This window comes from Frieseomelitta varia, unplaced genomic scaffold (genome assembly GCF_011392965.1).
Source record: "Frieseomelitta varia isolate USP_RPSP 00005682 unplaced genomic scaffold, Fvar_1.2 scaffold_139, whole genome shotgun sequence".
Classification (NCBI taxonomy): Eukaryota; Metazoa; Arthropoda; class Insecta; order Hymenoptera; family Apidae; genus Frieseomelitta; species Frieseomelitta varia.
The window spans coordinates 303,334-327,341 of record NW_025109072.1 but is presented as its reverse complement, the minus strand read 5'-3'; the positions used below and the strand labels follow the sequence as shown (position 1 = coordinate 327,341).

The 24,008-nt window shown below is 43.4% G+C and overlaps 1 protein-coding gene and 1 long non-coding RNA gene across 5 annotated transcripts in view; one reads left to right on the top strand and one right to left on the bottom strand.

The window, feature by feature from the left end:
• Positions 1 to 22,928, top strand: LOC122531824. Its single transcript, XR_006307406.1, has 3 exons — positions 1 to 11; positions 17,422 to 17,424; positions 22,869 to 22,928. It is a non-coding gene; the product is annotated as an uncharacterized LOC122531824 (long non-coding RNA).
• LOC122531776 overlaps positions 1 to 24,008 on the bottom strand; it is a 38,894-nt gene that overhangs the window by 4,785 nt on the left and 10,101 nt on the right. Inside the window, exons 13-49 of one of the 4 annotated variants that reach the window (XM_043659966.1) lie at positions 23,696 to 23,978; positions 22,592 to 22,786; positions 22,291 to 22,508; positions 22,003 to 22,187; positions 21,377 to 21,918; positions 20,928 to 21,308; positions 20,204 to 20,851; positions 19,921 to 20,109; positions 19,772 to 19,854; positions 19,530 to 19,692; positions 19,246 to 19,427; positions 17,737 to 18,363; positions 17,041 to 17,171; positions 16,627 to 16,949; positions 16,338 to 16,533; positions 16,116 to 16,256; positions 15,368 to 15,691; positions 14,788 to 15,283; positions 14,575 to 14,695; positions 14,319 to 14,509; positions 14,086 to 14,224; positions 13,698 to 13,905; positions 12,591 to 12,731; positions 10,561 to 10,750; positions 10,272 to 10,469; positions 8,954 to 9,466; positions 8,698 to 8,891; positions 8,339 to 8,606; positions 8,162 to 8,261; positions 7,927 to 8,069; positions 7,631 to 7,831; positions 7,050 to 7,230; positions 6,871 to 6,983; positions 5,429 to 6,254; positions 4,898 to 5,046; positions 4,589 to 4,771; positions 2,756 to 2,999 (exon numbers count right to left, since the gene is read on the bottom strand). In XM_043659966.1, the coding sequence (XP_043515901.1) occupies positions 2,756 to 2,999; positions 4,589 to 4,771; positions 4,898 to 5,046; positions 5,429 to 6,254; positions 6,871 to 6,983; positions 7,050 to 7,230; positions 7,631 to 7,831; positions 7,927 to 8,069; positions 8,162 to 8,261; positions 8,339 to 8,606; positions 8,698 to 8,891; positions 8,954 to 9,466; positions 10,272 to 10,469; positions 10,561 to 10,750; positions 12,591 to 12,731; positions 13,698 to 13,905; positions 14,086 to 14,224; positions 14,319 to 14,509; positions 14,575 to 14,695; positions 14,788 to 15,283; positions 15,368 to 15,691; positions 16,116 to 16,256; positions 16,338 to 16,533; positions 16,627 to 16,949; positions 17,041 to 17,171; positions 17,737 to 18,363; positions 19,246 to 19,427; positions 19,530 to 19,692; positions 19,772 to 19,854; positions 19,921 to 20,109; positions 20,204 to 20,851; positions 20,928 to 21,308; positions 21,377 to 21,918; positions 22,003 to 22,187; positions 22,291 to 22,508; positions 22,592 to 22,786; positions 23,696 to 23,978 (9,610 nt within the window). The remainder of the gene's footprint in view (positions 1 to 2,755; positions 3,000 to 4,588; positions 4,772 to 4,897; positions 5,047 to 5,428; positions 6,255 to 6,870; positions 6,984 to 7,049; positions 7,231 to 7,630; positions 7,832 to 7,926; positions 8,070 to 8,161; positions 8,262 to 8,338; positions 8,607 to 8,697; positions 8,892 to 8,953; positions 9,467 to 10,271; positions 10,470 to 10,560; positions 10,751 to 12,590; positions 12,732 to 13,697; positions 13,906 to 14,085; positions 14,225 to 14,318; positions 14,510 to 14,574; positions 14,696 to 14,787; positions 15,284 to 15,367; positions 15,692 to 16,115; positions 16,257 to 16,337; positions 16,534 to 16,626; positions 16,950 to 17,040; positions 17,172 to 17,736; positions 18,364 to 19,245; positions 19,428 to 19,529; positions 19,693 to 19,771; positions 19,855 to 19,920; positions 20,110 to 20,203; positions 20,852 to 20,927; positions 21,309 to 21,376; positions 21,919 to 22,002; positions 22,188 to 22,290; positions 22,509 to 22,591; positions 22,787 to 23,695; positions 23,979 to 24,008) is intronic. The other 3 variants (XM_043659973.1, XM_043659982.1, XM_043659991.1) reach the window with 3 other exon arrangements.

Sequence of the window (24,008 nt, the reverse complement as noted above, 5' to 3'; positions counted from 1 at the left end):
TCGTCATATTTGTTACACGGCTCACTGAAGTAATTAGAAGGCCGTCGAACAATAACCGGGTCGTGAAACCGGGTTGGGACCGATAAGCGATTAATTAAGCCAGAAGGTGTTTGAAATCAGAGTTAAAGTGAGGGTGAGTTTTGAGGTTGGCGCCAGGGGGGAAGAGCGTTTCAGACCGAGAACGAGCAATCTCTGAGCCAAGCTAATCTCCGAGGGATGAGCTTTGTGTACGGGTAAACATAACCGGATCAACAAATCTCGTCGCAGCCACGTGTATATATATATATATATATATATATATATATATATAGAGAGAGAGAGAGAGAGAAAGAGACGACCCTTGGAATCTTATCTCCATTAAGGAGACAGGACTGGTGCGCGCTGTGGCGCGAGACACGGACAAACGACGCGAACGTGATTCTATTGAACGGCGGCGCGAGGACCCGGTGGAATCTCACGGTTATTCTCTCGGCGCCCCAGCCTCGTAATCGCTTCGCTATGAATTATTTAAGGACGTCACACGCCCGAAAGCAGCGTGAAATACTTTGCCGTTTCGAGTCGTTCAGAATTCAGACAGCTTGCGAGATACCATCGAATTAAAAATTTCAGTTCAGGCCCCAGGTTGGAACGATCCAGGGGAGTTCAGGGTTGAATAAGGGTGGGAAGGAATGAATTTCTAAACGGCGTTAATCACAGCGAAACGCTCGCTCGCTCGTGTCCACGAACTTCAACCACAGAGGTGCAACTTTTTTAATTAGCGCTCAAATTGCGCTTCCTTTATTAACAGGCTCATGCAAATTCGCGACGCCTTCCTTGAATCTCCAAGGGAATTTCGCGTATATAACCCGACGAAATTCGACGCTGACGACAATGACTGTGGAGGAGGAGGAGATGGGAAATTTTCTTCCATCATTCCCCCTGTCGTGCTCTCTCGATGACGGCACGCGCCGCGTGTCCTCAACTTATAATCGCATCTCACGGAGTACACTAACCGCGGTGGTTGCGCAATTCCTCGGAGAGCAAGGGAGACAATCGGGGAACGTGCAATTCACCTCGAAGGAGGGGAACATCTCCTCCGTCTCGCCGACGACGAGGAGCATCGTGGAAAGGGGGGACGTCGATCGATCAGAAGAGTCGATTACACGCCGGTGCACCAGCCGTGTATTTTCAGCGCGATTCCTCGCTTAAATGAAAAATTCCTCTGCCATCTCTCCACCGACGAGAAAAAATAGCTGAAGGTTGATAGACGCTGGCGGTAAAGGCATCGGGTGTTGCGGCATTGAAATTCTTCCAGCTTGCCAGAACGGAGATTAAACGGCTGGGAAAGTTACTTCGCCGCGCGTGTGAATTAAATTGTTTCTGCACGGTGTAATTAATTATAAATAATTCCAGACAGATTTCAGAGGCGTTGGCGTAGGCCAAAGCATATAAACGGGGTTACACGATGTGGGAAGATTGGTTTCTAGCGAGCTTAGAAACCGCCGAGGGAGGGTCTTCGCACCGTAAGGCGACGAATCCATTAATATTCCTTGGAATATGTGGGACGTGAACGAGGATCGTCCTTGATCGAACAGCCTAGCATTGGCTGTGCATCATCTGCTCGAGACAAGAGCATTGTGCATTGCGCGGAACGCTCAGAACTTCATCGATTCGAAACGTTCGTAAATTATTGTTTCGCGAACCTGAGGCGTGCAGAGGTGGACGAAAGCTCGATGAAAAAAATTGTCCACAGTTTTAAACTGTTGAAATTTTCGAATAAAAATGTACGGTGATCCAATTGGTCTCATTTTAAAGCTTGCCGCACGATTTTTCTTCGCCATTTTATTGAACTTTGAACATTAAGGTTAGGATTTCTTGGATTCCCTTGGTCGTTTAATTGTAACATTCAAGGTTCGATGAAATGGCGAATAAAAATCATACAGCAAGTTTTAAGGGGTAAAGAAAAAGACTTTAATCTTCAAAACAGTAAAAGATAGTATAATAGGGGCAACCAGAAGTAACATCGTTTTTTTGTTACTGTACAAAATTGTATTTTATTTAAATTATTGTCTCCAGATGACAATGTTTATCAAATTTGAAAAACACGACATTACTCGTGAGTATTGCCAACAGTCACGAAAAAATTCTTCAGTGACTTTGGTGATGTTCAAATAAATTTCAATAACAGTGTCCATTCACTCTGCATGACGTGAAAACATACTTTAACCTCTTGCGCTGGAATGACGTGCCACGTCAACAATTTTTTCACCCAAAATTGCAATATTTTCTCAGTTTTAAGTATATATTTAAGTATAACCCAGGCAAAACGAACAATAAATTTATTACCTCTCGATAATTTCTATCCACTGATATCATACCGACGAGTTCATAGAGAAAGCGACAAATTACTGTGTACGGTTTGGTCGCTCGTTATGGTCCGCAATCAGTCGCCAGCGCAAGTGGTTATAAATAGACGAGGTTTCACGCTTTACAACGAGACCGACAATATTGTTGCAACGAAGCTAGAACAACAATTCTTCATCCAACTTAAATCCACTTTCGTTCACCACTGTGCTTGTCTAAACTAAACATCCGATTCGATTCGAACATTGCACGCCCCTTCCCTTTATTTCACGAAATTTTATCCTCGGCGTGTTAACCTCCGTGTGTTAGCTCTTAGTTTGAAGTTCAACATAAAACGCGGTAGTGGAACGTAATCCTTGAAACAGGGAAACTACGTTACCGCGGATATGCTTGAAACTTTTACGATACATACCTGATCCAGGGAACTTTGGGTCAGCGTGTAGTCGGTGGCTCTCAGTTCCTCGGCCAGCAGCTTCAGCTTATTAAAGCTGCTGCTCACAGGCATGTCCTGGCTTCGCGGTATCAGCAAACGAGCGGCGCTCGCCTGCCTCGAGGAGACCACAGCCTGAGGGAAATACTTCGCCACAGTTTTCCTCAGATCCGTGGACAATATCGGCTGCCGGAATCGCAGGAACGCCACGTAACCTTCGCCGAATCTGCATCAGCAAAAATGCAAGTCTCGCAAACAAAGGAAAGAATATATTCACCTGTTTATCAAAAACACGTCTTATCGATGATAATTTTAAGTCTGAAATCCAATGAAATTTATTATGGCCACAGTATATGAGCTGACTGTACAAAGGTAGCATAATCAATTGATTTTCGAAACCGAGGGAAACAAAGATACCCGACAAATACTTGTATCGCGATTCAAGTTACTTAGTTCGCGATATATTTGTATTTGTACTCATTACAGTATTTGCATCAGCGTCGATGAATTATGGCATGGGAAACGAATGTATATGGCATGTGCTTGTCGGTCATTCTTCTGTAAATTTACATGCGAAAGGGGGATGGAAATAGCGGCACGTAACCAATTCGATTCTACTAGTCGTAACTTCGTCCGAACAAAAATCTCTCTGCCTGTCATCCAGACAGTCGTATATTTGTATCGTCGAACGTTGTCGTCCGGGCGATTAAACGGCGATTTCGAAAATCCCGCGATAACTGCGAAAGAAAGAAAGAGAGAGAGAGAGAGAGAGAGAGAGAGAGAGAGAGAGAGAGAGAAAAGAGAGATGGCAACGAGTGCGCGAGCAACGAATATTGAAAATCCGAATGTAATTCCCAGCAGGGGAACAAACCGGGCTGTTTACGAGAAGTTTACGGCGTCGTCCGTTAAGTGGATATTGCGCGCCACGCGGTATTTCATGCAAGGGCGCGAAAATATCCTACTGTTTATGCTACCAACGACGAGCATAAAAAAAAAAGCGAAACCCCGGATAAGGACACAGGCTCCTCCGTGACGTCCTTCGGAGAATGTGGATGGATCGCTGCACGTGCGCGCGCGATATCGTAAATTCCGTCGCGCTCGATGCCGCGCGCAAAGAGAAAATAGGAAGGGGAATGTAAGAGGGTTGCTTCCGGCGGGCGACGCGAAAGCTGCACAGCGCCAGAGCTAAATATTTATGGCGCACTACGTTATATCCCCAAAAAGGAAGTTAAAGGGCTGGGTGGCTGGCGCGAGCAACTGTAACTCGGGAGGGCAAAGTGGTTCGGCTCGTGTCGTGAAAATCGGTTGACTCGTTGTAACGGAGAGAACGTAATCTAGCGAACCGACGAGCCGTATGGAAATGAAATTCGATGGAATCCCCGGCGGGCGGGTGATCGAGTCGTCGCGCGGAAAATGACGAGCGAAATTAAAAATCAATCGGCAACATGAGCGGCGGGGAGGGAGGAGGCGTGCGTGGGAATGGCAAATAAATTCGTCGCTGTTACGAATTTTGTCAGAAAGCCGCCCGTGAGATCGGGCCGACACGAACGATCCATTAGTTGAAACAACATCATTAAAATGCGCGGATCGAAATTAATCCTGTCCGGATATCGGCGCCTGCATATCCGCCCCCGAAATAATTGAACATTTTGTTGCGAGACCGTTAATAGTATATTAATGTCGAATGGAACTTTTTTTCTTCCTTTTTTTTCTTTCTTTTTTTTTAAACGTCCGCCGTGCGCACGTGTATGAATAATGGAACAAAAAGTTGCTGCGTGCTCTCGATCGATTCGAGCGTTCGTGTTTTCCGCTTACTTGTGTTTTAAATGTTGTGGCGTTCCTATGCATCTGAGGCCAGCCTTGGCGAGGATGCCGACCCTGTTGCACAGATTTTCGCACTCGGCCACGCTGTGCGACGTGAGAATTACGCAACTCTGATTCCTCGTCATACGCCTGATCGTTTTGGCTACGAGATCCTTCGTCGCCGGATCCATTCCGCTGTTGAACGCGGAAGAATTGAAAAAATAAAGAAAAGAAGAAACGAGTGAATCTGATTCTGTTTATTAAAAAAAAAAAAAAAAAAAAAAAGAGACGCTTAATAATAAACCGTTTTGCGAAAAATACCTAGTCGGCTCGTCCATAAGAACCACCGGCACCGGCGCCATTACGCTCAAGGCGGTGCACAGTTTCCTTTTATTGCCTCCGCTGAGACTGCTCACTCTCTTGTGCGCGTATTTCAGAAGATCGAGTCTCTTCAACGCTAACTCCACCGCCTGAAACAAACAATTTTTCACCGACTAATATTAAATTCCTGCAAAAGGGGAGGACCTGGCTGGTTATAGAACAGAAGGGAAGGAAAGGAGCCCTTCGAGGAGCAACTTCGAAGATTCACTCGCGTGGAATTATTTGTCTTGCGAGAAACAAAACGGAGCGAGAGAGAGAAAAAAAAAGAAAATGAAAGAAGAAAGGAAGGGAGCATGATGAATTTCTCGCCGTTACAAGCTTGAAGGATGTTCGAACGTGAAATAATTAAAAACACAATTCTCGCCTCGACGGTGAGGCACGACGGTGAAGTCTTGCTCAGAGGTCCTCGAGTAAAACCGAGGCCGCGAGTGAACGGGGTTTGAAAGTTTGAACATAAATCAACTCTCTTACCTTGGGAACGTTGCTCAGCCCGCAAACTTCCCCGTGAATCGTTAGACACTGATGCGGACTGAGGAAACCGTCCAAACCGTCGCTCTGAGGACAATAACCGACCTCGCCGTTGCACAGTGGCCCGGAGCCGATCTCCTTGCCCTTCAGTATTATCCTGCCTGCTGTCGGTATGATCTCCGTCGTCAACATACGAAATGTGGTGCTCTTCCCGGCGCCGTTCGTCCCCAAAAGGCCGAAACACTTTCCGGCCTGCACACCGACGCTTAAATTCTGTACGGCCACGTTCGTCCCGTAAACGCTCCTGTACTCCTTGCGGAGTTTCACCGTTTGCAACACGTCGTCCGACATGCCACCCTCCACCCTCATCCTCTCCCTCGACACGTCGTCGTCCTCTTCGAACACCTCGTACGGGCATCTCTGCCTGTTCCAGCTGGGAAGGAGTCGGCACTCTGTCATCAGATTCAGAGAGAAGAGGACGGCGCCAACGATGGCCAGGAAGACGTAATGAAGACCCAGTAACTCCCAGCCTAACGGCGACTGATAAGTGTCCATGTGAAATTTCCCCAACAACTGCGCGGTGATGTCGTTCCGCGATATTTGAACGAGAGCGTCGCCCAGGACGTACTGGGGGAAGATCAGCAGGACGTAGTGCAAGATGTCTCGTACGTCCTCCGCGGTTTTCGTTTTACCGAGAATGTCGAGCACCAAAATGGTGGCCAAGGATGCTACGCCTATGAACGTGTTGACGCAGAAGAGGACCATGTTCGACATGCTCGAGTCGTCGAATGCTTTCTCCGTTAAATGCGAGAACGGCAACGCTGCCCACCTGCGACACGGCGAATTCAATCGATATCGAACGAACGAAATACTTAGATTTAACCAGTTGCGCTGGCAGCTGATTCGCGGACCATAACGAGTGACCGAACCGTATACAACAATTTGTCGCTTTCTTTTTCTTTTCGAACTCGTCGGCACGATATCACTGGATAGAAATGATTGAGAAGTAATAAACTTATCATTTGTTTTGCCCGGGTTACATTTGAATATACGTAAAACTGAGAAAATGTTGCAACGTTGGGGCAAAAAGTTCTCGACGTGCGTGGCACGCGATTCCAGCGCAAGAGGTTAAGAATATAAAGGTCAGCCAAATTTGACTTTTTTCTAGGACGTTATATTTAACCCCTTGCGCTGGCGAAACTGGTTCGCGGACCATAACGAGTGACCGAACCGTATACAACAATTTGTCGCTTTCTTTTTCTTTTGAATTCGCCAGTACGATATCACTGGATAGAAATCATTGATGAGTAATAAATTTATTATTTGTTTTGCCTGAGTTGTACTTAAATATACTTAAAATTGAGAAAATGTTGCAATGTTGGGACAAAAAAATTCTCGACGTAAAATTCCAGCGCAAGAGGTTAACGAACTAGACATAAACTTACGCGAACAGGAACAGTAATAGACAAATGCCAGGTAGATTGTCTCTGGCGACGTACGTTGGGAGACCAAAGATTTCGAAAACGACCACAGCCAGAGCAACGGAACAGCCAAACACCTGAAAGATCGGAATTCAAGTAGCGTTGCAATTCGTTCTCGTTCTCACGTCACTTTGATCACTCACAAAGAAGTCCCAAATTAGCACGGTGATCCAGTACGTGACAGGATGAACACCGGCGAGATAGAGGATCCTCTTCTCTTCCGACAGTCTTTCCCTCACCAGTTCTTTCGATCCTTGAGCAGCCACCAAGTTGAACGCGATCAAAAGGACGAGCGCGACGCCAACGTCGGCCACGTGCTGCAGCCTGAAATTGACGGGAATTTCGCATGGTTAATATCGAATCGTTAATATTGAATCAGGCCGGTTGCGAGAATCGCGGCACGGCGAGAGTCGTCGGTGGAATTAACAGAGAGAAATAGGATTCGAATAATGAAAGCCGCGAAATCCGGTTGAAACGTTCAACGACACGATCGCGCCGCGAGTTAATTAAAAGTAAACGGAACACGCGCCGTTTTATTATGCACATTTTCCGCTTCATTCCGCCGACGCGGTAAAGATCAGCCCGGCGTGCTAATCTTTGATCTTAATTGGATTTCGGTTTATCAAAATAGAAAGCCAGGCGCGCGAGCACGCGTATTATCTTTTGCTTTTTCGTTTTTTTTTTTTTTTTTCTTTATTAATATGTTGGAAAAATTGAAACTTACAAGGTCGTTCGGTTTAGTTGATCGCTGGAAAGCTTCAGCGGATGATTCAACGTTGTTAGACGAGCTTGAACGCCCGACGCTCTCAGGATTGCCTCGTTCAATGCGCTCAAGTACGACGGTAATGCGTGATGACCTTTGTTATTATACCAGACAACAAAAACTGGCTCGTCGTCGGGATCGAACAACGACCATCCTCCGTATCTGTCAAATATCATTTTAGATTATTAGACAGTTGAAAATTAAATTCATAAATGAATCTTTATGTTTTCTTTTTTTCTTTTTTCTTTTGTGTGTACCTCTTTTCTATGTATTCTTGGTGAGTCGATACTATCCAGTCTAGAGTTGGCCTGCCAGGCAATACTTGCAGCAGACCTTCGACAGCTTGGGACACACCGTGACAAACCTGTTGGCCATCCAAACACTCGCAGGTACCCGTGTCCTAATGAAACAAAAAATAATTACTGCTTAAACTATTTTCTTTTTTTTTTTTTTTTTGTTAGTGTTTTTAGCATAGTTCTAAAGCTTATGTACATTAGGCAATGTCTGCCACGCGCCAGCGTAGTCATCTCCGAATCGATCGTGAAGCTGAAGTGACACGTGTTGCAAGAACGAATTGTCGCCGTCGTCGATACTGAAAAAAGATACGTTACTGTTAATAATAATATAATAATAATAATAACTTCACGAATCGGCGAGCACTTTGCATACCTGTAGAAATAGGTCGGATGTGTGTCGTATAATTTCGGGGTAAGAACCAGCGGCGGTTCGTCCTCGGACGGTGGCCTGATCAAAGAGAATCCCATAGCGACCGCAACGAACATGGTTGGCAAGAGTAAGCCGGCTAAGAATGTCAGCCAGTCCTTTTTGAAGTGCCACATTCGTTTCTTCAACAGAGCTTTCATCTGCCTGAGGGGGGAAGGATTCAAGGGTGCTTTGACATCGATTACATCACCGCTGTCTTTAGCTACTGCTAAATCTGAAAACGTTGTATTCAAGAGTTAAAAGTCAATTGTCACACGAATGTTAACGACAGACGTCATTCTGCATTCTGACATCGACTTACGTACCAACGTTATCTATAGTGACGATACTATCCCGGGCAGGCGTTACGATCGACGAGCCACTCTCTGCCCTCGAACACAGATCCAGAAACACCCTTTCCAACGTGTCGCATTCCAGGGAAAAGTGCGAGTAGCCCACAATCTTGCGACTGTCTTCCAAAACTTTCGTAGCCTGAGCAATGCTGAAATTGAAGGATTTGCTTGAGAAAACTTAGTAACAACAACTCTCGTCGAATGATAAAGCTTCGAGTCGTAATCCTACTTGTTTATCCCATTCTTCCCTTGGAAAGGCAACGTGACGACCGCTTCTGTGCCAGAGACTTCGTTCACCACCGCGTTAGGCACCGCTTCTTCAATCACGTCCTTCAGAGTCTCCACTTTATTCCTCTCTATCGAGTCAGCATTTTCGTCACGCTCGGCGGGGAACGTAACGAGAAGCCTGTAACCACGTCCGTGCATCATTTTCAGGGATAAAGGCGATCCGGTGCAAAGTATCTTCCCCTTGTGCATCACGACTACGGTGTCGCTGAGCACGTCAGCCTCGTCCAGGTGATGTGTCGACAGAATGACGGTCCTGCCGATCCTGTGCTGATCGATTAGACGCCAGATTCTGCGTCTCGCGGCTGGATCCACACCGGCGCCCGGTTCGTCGAGGATCACCAGCTTTGGCGAGCCTAGAAATGCCAAAGCTACGCAAAGCCGTCTCTTTGTGCCGCCGGAGAGCCGGTAGACCGGCTCGTGCTCGTGTTTCCCTAGTTCCATAGACATCAACATCCTGCCGACATTGAATTTCGTGTTCGGTTAAAACACATACTGCAACAAATACTACGTCATGCGCAAATAATTTTTATACTTTTGTTAACTAGACATTTTATATTAATTAATGTAATGTATTAATGTAATATATTAATTATAATTATAAATAATGTATTAATGTGATATATAAAAAAATATTTATATTTCTTATTTATATTATCTATATTTATATTTCTTATATTTATATTATCTATATTTATTTTTCTTATATTTATATTATCTATATTTATTTTTCTTATATTTATATTACCTATATTTATTATATTTCTTATCGTGAATAAAATTACACAGTGATAAAAAATTCTAGAGTGTCCGAATATTAATTCGATTCACTGTACGTATACAGTTGAAATCGGGGAGAGATTAAAGATAATCAAGGAACGGGCCAAAGATTTTTCGTTAAATTATCATCAAGTGTATTATTTAGCTCGTTTTGTTTCTGTTTTTGTCTTGTTACGTTTATAATTATAGGGTAAAGCAATGTAATGTAAAGTTAGAGGTAGTCGGCTGAGTTTAGTTATTTCTAATCACTTGAAATTAGTTGTATTTGATGTATAGATATGTATATATAGGCATATTATATTAGTTCAATACTTTTGGGCAAAAGAGGGAATTGAAAAAAATACCGAAAGTCAAGGATCCGAAAGGCAAGGATCAGAAATAAATTATATGTTAATCACGGAACGGAGTAGAGAATGGAAACGGAATTCCTGATGGAAGGACATCGACACAGCGATCGAATAAATACGTGTTTATGTACTAACTCGTTCACGCTTCGTTGCATGTTCACGTCGTCCTTGGTGTGTTTCAGTTTCGCATAAAAGATCAAATGCTCCTTGGGTGTCAGGGTGCCGATGAGCACGTTATCCTGAGGGCAGACCCCTATGTCGGGCTTGCAGCCTTCCTCGCCGTTCAAACAGATCTCACCGGTGGTCGGTGCCAGCATCCCTGTCAGCATCTTACTGAAACCAAAGTGCGCGGTTCTCCATAGTCGAGGATGAATCGAGATATTTGCGGAGGGAGATCGGAATTGCATTATCCTTATCCACGTACATAATGGTGGTTTTCCCAGCGCCATTTCTCCCAAGGAGGCTCGTCACCTCTCCCTCGTTAAGCCTCAGCGTAAAGTCATCCACCGCCAACACCTCGCCCTGATCGGTGTTGTAGATCTTCTTGACGCAGTCGAACCTCACACCTGTCTGTTTCTCGCTGACGGTCAAATTACTGACGTCGCTCTCCTCGTCTGTGCTCCATACAACACAAAAGACACGTGTTTCATTTCTGGGACTCGACAGCAATTCCTCGAGCAAGCTCTCTTGTCTTCTTTTTTTTCTGTTTTTTCTTTTTTTTTTTTCTTTTTTTTTTTTTATGTACAGCTTTGCCTGAACCTCGGGAAAGCAGATCAAAAGATATTCAAGCCGAGAAAGAAGTCGAGAGGATGCTTGGAGAAATCATTTTCTCTCGCGACTTCTTCGCATCACTTTCATTTGCGATATATGTACACGTGTATGGTATTCGCGGTTGTGGGGAAAAACCGAGTTCTACAATTCATGCGTCGCATGCAGTGTCGGCATGCAATCTGTACGTCGAACCAGTCGAGGAATAAGTACGAAGGAGCTTCGAAACTTCGTGCAAGGCGCGAATATATCCGATATCGTTGCACGATCCAACGTTGGGTTCGCGCGAAACTCAAACAAAATACATGTACGTGCACAGGCGAACTATCGAGAAGAATTTCTTCCCCCTTCCCCGCCTCCCCCCCTCCCCCATAAAACACCGTGATGTTCCGTGATATGCATTCCATTCAGGCAGCAACATTGAATAAATCAAGCGTTCGCAAGCGAATTCCAATTCTCGTGGAAGTAGTAGCAAACATTTGCATATTTCGGTGCAGTCCAAATATTCAAACATTGCTCTTACCCGTGCAAATTCTACGAAACAGGCGGACGGTACCCAGGCCAATTTATGCAGGTATCAGATGTTGCGTTTCACCCTCCCTATTCTCGCGATATCGAGCGACTTTGTAATTTCTTCCTCCCTCCCCCCCCCCCAAATTTATTAATCGATGTCACGCGAGATTAACGGGATATTCTGGTAATCCGGCTTAAAAGAATCAATTTTTTTCGTTACATTTTCTCAAAGTATATGCTTTGGAAAATGTCTATGTACAAGGATTTGTTTGAATTCGTAAAATTGGCAAAGTTATATATGTTTGAAGGGAACGGTGTACTGCTCACAACGTAAGTAAGAATATTTTTGTACAACGGTTAACAAACACTTCAAATGTGTTTTTCTCAGGAAATATTTTATTTTATAATATTATTATTTATTTTTATATTAGTATTATTTTATAATATTCTATTTTTTGTGTTTTTCTCAAATCCATATTTTTTGAACTGGCTGACGGGATATCTCACGTTTTAGTTGACCGATTGACTTGAAATTTGGAGGACATCTTCACCGGATGTATTTTTGTCGCATGAACCACGGATTTCAAAATCTGATGTTTTTCTCCATTTTTTTTTTTTTTTTTTTTTTTTTTTTTTTACCACTCAAAAAAACGAAAAAGGAAAATCGATATTTAGACTTCAAAATGCTGCCATTTTTTTAATTTTCGAAATTTCGCTGTTTTCGTGGATAGCCATATTTATACTAATTAAGATGGATTTTGGTTTTTTCAAATCACCAGATGGACCGGAATCACGTCAGCCATTCGAATCCTTTTTTAAAAACATGCTTTATAATTTCCAAGGCTATATAATTTCCACAACTTTCATTAGTTTCGTTAAAAGAAAAAAATTGTAAATACTCTTTAAATATGAATAAATCTGTGCGCGAAAATTGCATACCAAAATGTATCATGGTTTCCTTAGAAAAAAATCCCAAGGGAGTCGGTTTTTACGAGCCGGATTACCAGAATACCCCGTTGAAAAAAAAATTCTGCGAGAACAGGAGTATAAAATAGGAGTGCGGCGAAGGGAAAACGGCAGCTGAGGCATTTGAGCAACTGAGGCGAGCAACTTAAGCTTGAATGAGACGAGAAGTGTCGTGCGAAAGAGCGGAAGAGCGAGCGAGTGCGATACCTTGGTAAGTGGCTGAAGGGTGGAGAACGTCGTTAGTGAAATAGAGGTTGTTGACGAAGGTGAGGTAACTCGGCCTCCCATAGTGAGAACGTTTGTCGGCCCACCATAGGCTACGGGACCTCAAATCGTGAAAGCCCCTGCCTGGAAAATCATCATTCGCAAAATGCTCCGTCCGTTTTTTCCAAAGACTCATCCGGGTCTCACGTCGATTTCTCTCTCGAGGACAGGCACCGTCTTTTCTTTCTCTTCGCGAGTGCGACTAGATGCCACCATCCTGGCGATCATTCTTTTTCGAAGCTAAAGTTGCGTGAAATTTGCGACGATGCGGACGTGAGAGAGGTGCGTGTTCGTGAACGTGACGATGTTCCTTTCGTCGTCTCGTCGCGAACACATGGAGGGTGTCGGTAAAGAGACGAAATAATTTTGTAAATATCGAAGGATTTGTCGTATCGTGTTTAAGCAACTTTAAGTAAATTTTATAATTACAGCGTGAGCATTCGCATCTACAAAAATTATTATTAAATCAATCTAATTATTATATATGATCAAGAAGTTTAAATTGTCGACATCAAACGTGAAGGTTTGATCATGAGACGACACCATCCTTGTGTTCCTTTCTCTTTCTTTTCTCTTCTTGTACACACAGTTACAGACAGTAGAGTAATAAATAAAAGGATAACACAGATAGCGTGGAAACATTCAATAAATTCACGAGATCACCTGCACCAAAGATCCCGGAGTGTTCTCTCGAGATCTTCAAAACAAATATCGTGTTAGAAAGTTGTCGCCCGGATAACGTCGTTCGGTCACGTACGATCGTATAATTCGAACGAATTTCTCGACGCAGAGAACAAACGAACAAACAAACAAACAAACAAAAGAAAAAAAAAAGAAAAAAATAAATAAGAAGAAGGGAACAAGTTGTAGTACAGTCCACAGCTCCGCGACACCGCCACCAAAACGTTGAAAGATCGATTCTACAGAAGTTCTAAAAGTTCGCGCGAGTCCCGCCCGGAAAGGTGAGAGAAAGAGAGAGAGAGAGAGAGAGACAGACAGACAGACAGACAGACAGACAGACAGACAAGAATTCAACAGAAAGTTTTCTACCTGAGTTGGTGTATCTAGCGATGAGATAACCGATCGTGGCATAAAGACAGCCGTCGAAGGCGATCATTAGGAACACCAGGCCCAAGGACATGGAATCACCGGGACTGGATTCCTCCCACATCGCGCTCCAAGTCAGCCCGACGCCTTGAACTTCCTTCCTGGCGGTGTACAAGCAGCCGTAACAGAAGCTGGTCGACATGCTGAGACACTAGAGGAGATCACTGGTGTTGATAAATCGTTTCCTCCGGCCGGCAAGTATGCAGGGCATTTACATAATTTTATAGGGCGGATGGCGTGGTTTTATCGCGGTGCCCTAACGCGAACGCATCGCTCGAACGTGTTATTTATCACGGGGCCGCTGTTGCAACGTTAGGTGGCGATAACTTACGATGAGAAGCTTATAACCGAGGCCAATAACCGCCTCCATAGCAATGACAATGACGTATGGCATGAATGTCAGAAGGAACATGACCACGGTGATGATCGCTGCCAGGCTTGCCGAGCTGCACATCGTTGAAATCATGTAGCTGAAAATTCGTTTCGATATTTCTTCGTTTTAGTTTCGGTGCTTTGGTCGCGGCGAACCGCGCGGATGATATATTGATCGTTGGCTATCTTTACCAGAAAGTGACGATGGAGAAGATGTAATCGATCATCAAGATTAAGATCAAAGAGGGATCGGATTTTGGTAAAATCCCGCCGGCGAAGAGAACCGTGGCGATGGAGAACATCACGATTAGAAGTTCTATAAACGTGGTAATGAACCAGGCCATCGTGTTCCTCCAAGGCTTCAATCCCATCACGCTCATTACCTAGTAAAAATTTGAACCTCTTAGCTGATCAACATCGACTAATCGAGAGCTATGTGTCCAGTTACCATCGCGTTTTGAGATTCCCTTTCCCACACGATGTGTCTGACAGCTGCTCCCACGCACATCATCAACGCGAAGAAGAAACAGACTTGGACACCCTGAGACTCGTAAAGAGTGGTTTGAAAGCTGCATGACATTGTCAAAGTTCTCTCGTAAGATTAATCGAAACGTGAATAGAAGAAAGATGGAGAAAAGGCAAGAGTTTATTGTACACTCACGGTACGTCTTTCCAGCAAGGGTATGGCATTTGTTGTGTCACAGTCTTCCAATTCTGATCCTTCCGAGTCTTTGTACTTATGATCGCTCGATCGATAGAGTCCTGAAGCTGTACAAATCCTCTCAGGTATCTCAGGTGCTCGATGAAACTGCTCTCCGGGCCGGGAGTCCAAAATTGATTTTTTAATCTCTTGGTGGACTGCACGTAGTCCACGTCCATTCGAATTTTGTAAACTATATCGTCAGGTAGCTGCTGCTTCGTAGATCTGCCGGACCTTTTCGGCGCTTTATCCAGAAAAACAACACCGGCCAAAAATTCCCGCGTTTCCATCAGAAGCCGTGCTTCCGCTTCCATTTCCTCCTCGGATCGAAATCCTTTTATTCGATCCACGAGCACGCACTCTAGTAAATCATTCAACATGCCGACCATCGTTATCAAACGTTTCGACCTTTTCAGTCGCCACGAAATCTCGCTGAGATTCATATCGGCGAAATCTCCTGTGGAACAGAAGGGGCACTTTGTTCTCGTGAAAAAAGAAGGGAACGTCTGTTCTATTAAAGAAATCTGAACAATCAACTTACCGCCTTTGAAGTCACCGCCACCAAATGATCTGATGGCAATTTTTATAACGTCCGACGACATTATGTCTTGAAGCTCCTTCAGACTGTCGCTCATCTCGGTAAGATTCATCAACGAGATCAAAGTTCTCTCGAAACTGTTCATCAACACGCCGAAGTGCTCCATTTCCACGAACGTTTTGTTTGCCAATGTCATTATATTGTTGATCGCCGTGGTGTTGGGGGCGTAAAGTATCTGGCCACGTAGCAGAGGTTTCACGTAAGACCATATGATTTTCCCGCCATTCATCGTTACCATACTTTTGTAGGTGTCTCTGCAAAAATCGGCTAAACAGAGACAGAGGTGTCAAACCTCTTTATTTGAACGTTCAATTTCACAAATTTGGTATCAATATGTACATATACGGGTGACAAAAAATTGAAGGTGACCTTTGTACCTTGATAAAAAAGCAAAATACCATAAAACTTTTTTATGTAGAATTCAACGCTTTATCCGAATTCAGGAAGAAATATTAACTATTCCATTAAAAAAAATCGAAGGTGACGTTCATACCTTGATAAAAGAACAAAATAACATAAAACTGATTACAATACTATATGTTTCTCCCTGGAAACCATGCAATTTCTATCTGAAACATTTTTTTCAATACAACAAATATCTTGTGAGTTATCTGATGTCGTCATGTCACGAGACTCACCCTGTATATTAATAACAATTTGATATTAATATACACATATATCGATTACGTACTGGGCAGAGAGTCGAGCTCAGCCTTGTCGAACACTTTGCTATTGTCCTCGATCCTCGAGATGATTCTGTACAAGTCACCGTTATCGGAGACCATCGGCTGCCCGCACAGCATCTCGCTGGAATCCTGAAGGAACTTGGACGCTGCGAAACGCAATTTGAATATTTATTAAACACGCGAAGCTGCGTTAATTTCATTCGGCGGAATTTTGCATGAAAACTGACTAGGGACTGTAGTTTGATCCGGTTCTTGCGCATCTGTCTCCAACGCCTCCGCCGTTGGCATTCGAGAGGAAGAAAGTTTGTCTTTGAAGAACGGCAACAACTCCGCGGCCACGCCGAGATTATCCAGTACCATTTTTCCCTCTGTCTCCGTCAAGTTCGCGTTGGCCAATATACTTTTCACGTTCGCGCTCATCACCTGAGAGATTAAGATTAAACGTCCCTGATTAAAATCGACATTTTCTTTTCTTTTTTACTCTTTCGCGTTACTACTTGGTACGATCGTACTCACTGTCTTAAAGATGTAGTCGAAATTTAAATTTTTGATCAACATTATCGCCACGTCGCGCGTCTGCGAGTCGTCCAGCTGACAAACAGTGGAACTGATTTCCTCGGGGGTGGCTCGGCCGCCATTGAAATTCAACATGTCGCCGAGTTTCGCCGGCGAGCAAATGATCTCCCTCAAGCTGAGAGCTCTTCTTTCTTTCATGAAAACGGGAATCATGTCGATCTTGGCCTGGCTCAGCGTCAACGCGGCGTCGTTGGAAATTCCGATCTTATCCACCAGGTACGACCTCACCGCGTCCCAGTTGTCGAACATATCTCTGATAACGTCTGAAAATAAAAATATCGTGTCGGGCCACGTCGGATCGCGAACGTCGCGGTGTATTTCTTTCTCGATGTGAAACCGGACGAGAAGTCATACATTTCATGTCGAGCAGTCCTAAATTCTTGAAGATGTCCATCGACTGCAGCGTCGCGATTATTCGATAGATATCGTCCAGCACGTATTGATCCTCGACGAACGGCTTAATGTCTTCGGCTAATTCCTTCATTCTACAAAATAAAAGCAGGATCTTTATATATATATATATATATTTCGGGAAAGGGCCCAGAACTCTTTCCAGTGCCCGACGATTGCAGGTGTCCCAAGTGGTGTACCATAAACAGTAGAGAAAGTTAGGCCTGGGACTTGGGATGGTTTATGGCTAGCCTAGCGTTTAAGACACTAAGGGTATGGATGCGTTTGTGTGTATGTGTGTATGTGTGTATGAATGACGAATTTTTGTGCAAATGAGGAAGGCAGTGAGTGTCGAGAAGTCAAAGAGAACAGAGTGAGCGAGCCGTAAAAGAGAGAAGAGAGTGAATTGAGAGTTGCGATTCTAGCGAGTTTAGCGATTTTATAATCGTCACTAAACAAATTTTCTTTTATTTACCCTTAAATAAACAACCATCTTTTATCAAAATTCCTACAAATTAGGGTCTCAAAAGCCGGGATTCCTATATATATATTGAGTGAAAGAAAAAAAAAAAAAAAGGAGGAGGACAAGCATCCGCGCGAGCTCACTCGGTCACTCCCGCTTCTAATCTCGCCGTGATGCGATCTAGACATTCTTCTTACCCGTCGAAAAGCTTGTCCACCGTCTTATCCTTCAGGATATTAACCACTCCGTCGACGATATCAGGAACTTCCAGGACATTCGAGACGTCCTCAAAGTCTATTTTACTGGCGACGTCGAGCAGATTGCCGCTCTCTTCGATAACGACGGACAAGTGCCTGAGGATCTCCTTCAGCCACGTTAAGTTCCACGCGGCGTCCATACGCCACTGCCCCAGCTCGCGATCGATCCGATCTAGATCCAGACTCTCGGACAACCGATCGGCGATCACCGTCAACGAGCGATAGTTCGACGACGCTTTCGGATCGTACTGGAACGCTTTCTCCCCTCTCTTCGAACTGAGATAATTGTACAGGATCGTCTTGTTCCGGCATTCCGGCTTCGTCTTGCAAAGAGAGTTGTTTCTGTCGTTCAACAACGCGTTCACATTAATCATCGCTCCTGGCAGGAACGCCTCCACATGATCGACGTGCGACGTCTTCACGACGTCGCGCAGCGGCATCCAGATCGGGACGTACTTCTCCGCTATCCTGGACAACGCGTCGATGTTCCTGTGATTTCGACTCGTCTCCACGATGAACACGTTCTTCTGCAGCACGTCCAACATTCCGAGGACCATGGTCACGTACCTTGAACGCGTACTTACTTTTATCGTCAGGTAATTGATGTGATAAATGAACGATCGGCGCGAAGAGAGACGCTTAAATTAATTGATTTATTTTGAAAGTGGCCTAAAAAACCAAGCTGGCTGTTTTAATATTTACAGTTCTACGTTGTCTTTTCGTTTTTAAACAAATAATATTTAAATAAATAATATTATCATAAATATTAATAAAAAATATTAAATAAATATTTCAAAAAAATTAAAATAAATATTTTAAAAAATATTGTGATAAATATTAATAAAAAATATTAAATAAATATTTCAAAAAAATTAAAATAAATAAATTTAAAAAATATTGTGATAAATATTAATAAAAAATATTAAATAAATATTTCAAAAAAATTAAAATAAATAAATAAATTTAAAAAATATTGTGATAAATATTAATAAAAAATATTAAATAAATATTTCAAAAAAATTAAAATAAATATTTTAAAAGATATTATAATAAATATTAAATAATAAATATAAATAAATACAAATAAATATTAAATAATAAATAAATTATAGTAAATAATAATAATAAACTCGCTAAGATTTTGTACTTTGAAAATTAAAAATGTTATTTCATTAGTTTTGAAAGTGACTCAAGTCCATTTATAACCGTCAAAAACGTGTTATTTTCTAAACAATGTTTGTCATACTAATTGCGTTGATAAATTATACAGAAACACAAAAAATATTATACATAAATATTATAATGTCATACCACAAATATTATATAATACCGTGTTATCAATTACCAATGTTTTTAAATTTATCAAAACGCAAACCGTGAGATATCTTGATTTAAAGATAACTTGGGCCACTTTCAAAATAAACGGCTCAATTAATCTCGGGTGCTTACAGTCCTGGTCTGGAATAAGCGGGACGTCCGACGAATCTGTAGAAACATTCGTCCATCCTGTCGCTGTAGGTCTCGTTCCCAAAATTCACCAGTATGTCGGCGACGTGGTGGAACGTGCCTTCCAAAGTCTCCAGGAACTCGCGTCTAGTCCGTTTGACGCTTAGATAGCTGTAATTCTGTATCTATAAGAGGAATTGAAAGTTTCGCAGAGGCAATGGAAAACAGTGGAAAAGTTGAGCGGTGATCGTTGAAAATTTTTGAAACGGGACGGGGCATATCGTTACCATAGTAGCGGTTTTATTCCAATAGAAATCGTGCATCAGGATATCGTGGATCTTCGATATGTTCAACTTGGGCAACTGACACAGAAGCTTCCCGTACAGCTGATGGTTCCGCAGCTGGGAATTGAGAATTTCGAGGGGGATCGTGACGCACCACGAACAGTCTCTGAAAGAAAACTCCTAATAAGCCTGGCTGGCGCGTAATAAACAAATTCCGCGAATGCTGACAGGGAACGGTCGCTTACTTGGTACTCTCGGCGGAATTCAGAACGTTCCCAGCGAACGTGAAGACCTTTTTCACCACCAAGTGCGCGAGCGCAGTCAAATCCTGAGAAGCGATTTTTTTAAAATAAAATCGATGAATTTTCGTATCGCTGAAATTCTCAATACGTACCTCCTTTCTGTATTGGGCCAAAAAATCCTCGAGGCTGCCTTCCTTGAAAGACGTCCACCATATTGGAACCTTCGGCTCTTTGTAACCTTCCGAGGCGGCTCGAATTATCGTCGACTCGACGTGCGCCAGTTTTTTCAGCAAGTAACTCTCGTCGTACGCGTCCGACGAGTTCCTCCATCTTCGTCTCTCCTGCAAAATATATCCGCGCGACAGCGTTGCTTGGAACGAACGTCGTTTGCAGCGAAATGTTATGAAAGTTGCGTAATTTAGTCGGGCGTCGTACCTCAAACTTGACATCGAGGGGCAATATATCGATCAAAGTCAGCCGTCTCTCGTTGAGAACGATCTTTTGGCAGAAGTTGGTGATGCTCGACAAAAGGACCTTCTTCCGTACGAAACTGGGCACGATCAAATATTTGTCGATGTCGCACGGGTGTACCTTGCCGAGCGAGAGTTTCTCCCCGAAATCGTTCAATCTCTCCGACTTCACGAAAGTGTCAACACCGGTGACGGCGAGGTTCGGCAGGTCTTCTATCAGAGTTAAGATAGGTTTCACCCTCGAGTTCTCGTAGACGGCGCGAACCTTTTGCCAAATATCGCCGCCGGCCAGTAGCTCGACCGTGGCGTCCAGAAGCTGATACGCCCGGGCCAATTTCGTGAACGGGTCCGTCGCCCCGTCTAATCTCGTCTGATTTTCGCGATTCTCGATGAACCTCGTGCTCTTACGGATCCAGGTTTCGCCGGCTCTCCCGATCACGGACCACGTCTCGTTCGACAAATTCCTCCAGGTGGTGCCGTTGAAAATTCTCGACTTTATGACGAGAGCGGACTCCCGCCCCGCTTGCAAGTTCAACGCCGTGTCCAACAGTTTGGTAACGGAGGAGCTCAGGGACGTTAATTTTGGTAACGTCGTTTGACCGGTCACGCGAGACTGTTAAAAATTCACGGTGTGTTGAAAACAACGGAGATGATAGTCCGATATCTTTCTAAGATTTGGCTCAACTTACGTAGTAATCCGCGCTGGTGACGCTCTTGAGTAATTGTTCGGGGTCGAGGGAGCATATTTCCGTCACGAATCGAGTTCTGTTCGGAGTGGACCAGTAGCTCGAGTTGAACCGAAAGTTGCACATGGCTCTCCTTACGTCCTCGTACGACGTGAGAGCGTTTGTCGACGAATCGAGCGTGGTAAGACTAGCCACCAGAGCGATCGTTTCCTCGGGATGATGGTCGAGAATCTTCAACAACTGGCGGGCATCGCCACTCTCGACAAGGTCCCAAATGTTGATATCACTGTTCTCGGTGTTGATGTTTTTCATCGCGTTCGCGATGTGATTCAAAACCTCGGCGACACCCTCGATAAAGATTCCGTAATTACTCCCTCTTAACTCCTGAAACATATCGTATCGGTCGCAAACACGTTCACCACTCGAATGCTGACGAAACTCAATTGACTCACCTTCTCTTGAATGGTCTCTTCGTCGTGGAACTCTAGAGCGTCCTTGAACTTCTCAAGAGTAGTCGACAGATACGACATCGAAAATGGCATCTCGATTTCCACGTTCCTGTCCGCTGTGCTTCCCATGATGCTCCGAACTTCAAACGCAAATTCGTACAAGTCGCCAATCGACGTGATCGTGTACGATCGATAGCTATTGACAGGCTTCGACCATAGACTTTCCTCGGCCATGTACAGGTCAGTGTAAGCGTTGAAGTTGTCAGGGACAAGATCACAGGTGAAATTCTTCAAAATCCTGTATTCCTCGGAGCTAAGGCCCATGACGTGATCCGACCACCATTCGAATAATCGAGAACACGTGACGTTGCCTGATGACGTTACTATGCGATTGCCGACGTCCGAGGCCGATAATCCGTTGACCAGCGTGGCCAGAACGTAGTGCAGCTTGTTGTAATAAATCGAGATTGGTGTTTTGTCGTTGAACCCCAACAGAGGTAGCAAGCTAAATTTTACGGATTTTTCCGAAGGCTGTTGCAACGCAGCTAAGAAAACGTGGAGTAAATTTTGATAATTTCACGAAAACGTGAAGAATATAGCAAGTGTAGAGGCTTGTTTGGCGCACTCACCATCGCGTAAAATGTCAGTTGCAGTCTTTATCGTTTTGTGAACAACGTGCGAGAGATATTTCACCAGAAGGAGAACTCGATCCTCCACGCGAATCGTCGGTGTCCAAAATTCTTTAGCCGAAAGATGATTCTGGAAAACCGTCACTATCTTGTCCAATTCGTAGTCGATGTATTCGAGGGTGTTTCTGAATAAAAAAAGTACGCGTAGAAAGTATATATGGACAAATTATACAAACGGATTGTTAACATAAAAAGTGCCCAAAGGCTGTTTGAATATTAAATCGTTACTTGGCATCGTTCTTCATATCCGGCCATCTATTGCTGAATATGCTCTTAACTTCTGACACGAGGGACTCCAAGTGCTCCGAGAAATTCGGCTGCTCCGCCAGAACAACTTCTTTCACGTCGTTGACCAGATCGTCGAGCTTCTTGGCCTGTCGACGGAATATTATGTAACCCAAAGTCCAATTGAAGGGCGGCGATTGAATCACGTTGTCACGCTGAAACTGTCACATTCCGTCATTGAGCATCACCGACATCAACGACAGCCAAGGAAAGTAAGGAAAGAGAAAATTCTTTCTCAACGTACAATTTTCTTCGCTCTCGCGAACACCGCTTGCTCTCTCCATTCTTTAATAAACAAAGCTGGATTACACGACACCCTCTCGATCTCCCTTATTATTTCCCGAGTGCCGTCCCGCATCTCCATGGCAGATCCGACGCTCTCGTTTTTCACGCAGGGCCAATGTTCCTCTCGCGTCTTGTAATCATCTAGGACGGATATCTGAAGGCAGAAGAAACATCACGGTTCTCAGGAATGAAATATCGGTTTGCGAGATCAGCTTGCAGCTAGGTGTCCACTGGAGAGTAAAACTGTCGCGAGTTGCTCTCGAGAATATTTCTCGCAAATGGATACTGTTCTGAGAGTCGACGTGTCGCAAATGGGCACAATATTACACTGCTCTCGGAGAATTGCTGTCAGTATTCGAAACGGTTTCGAAATCCTGAGAGTACTCTCGTGCGAATCGAATAATAAATAATAAGAAAAGTGTGGTTCATCAAAAAATGAAATTATTGAACTAATTTCTTTTAATTTAAATTACTATATAATAATTATATTATGTAATATTTAACTATATAATATTGTATAATTAAATAATTATTAATTTAAATTATTACTATATAATAATTATATTATATAATATTTAACTACATAATATTATATAATTAAATATTTTATAATAATTAAATAATTATTAATTTAAATTATTATATATTATAATAAAAATAATAAATAAAATAAATATAAAAAAATTATATGTAAATATAAATATTTATATAAATTATATAAATATATAAATATTTAATTATACTAAATATTATATAATAATTTAAATTATTGAACTCTTTTTTTTTATGTTGATTTTTCTGTTCTCTTAAAATATCATGGGCACACATTGTTTGCACCTCCATGATAGCGATGTCACTTTTCACTTGTGTTTCGACTAACTAAACACCATAGTGAATAGAACCAGAGACAATGAACTCTCAAATGGACACGGTTTTGAAAGTTCTGTCGAATAGTAAGCTCCGGAGAGTATTTCGGTCTCTCTCGGAGTGTGAAAATTCTCGAATGGACACAACGCTCGAGAGTAACTCTCGCGAGAAACTCTCAAATAGACGCAAGGCTTACGAGATGAATCGGCTTCATGGTAACGATGTCGACAACGTCGAGGATCAGAGGGGACAAGTTTCGCAGGACAGCGCTCAGAAGTATCTCCGTCTGCGGCATGTCCTGCAGCACCTCGGACAGCTTCGCCGTATGATCGTTCTTTTGGATTTGATCGACGATCCTCTCGACGTTCTCGAAGATCACCGATGACGCCCAGGCAATCGCGTGCATCTCCTTCCACATTCCTTTCGCGCGGAACAGAGGGCTCTCCATCAGACTGAAGAACTTGCAGATCAAACCTACGCTGCAAAAAGATGCAACGTGTCACCGAAAA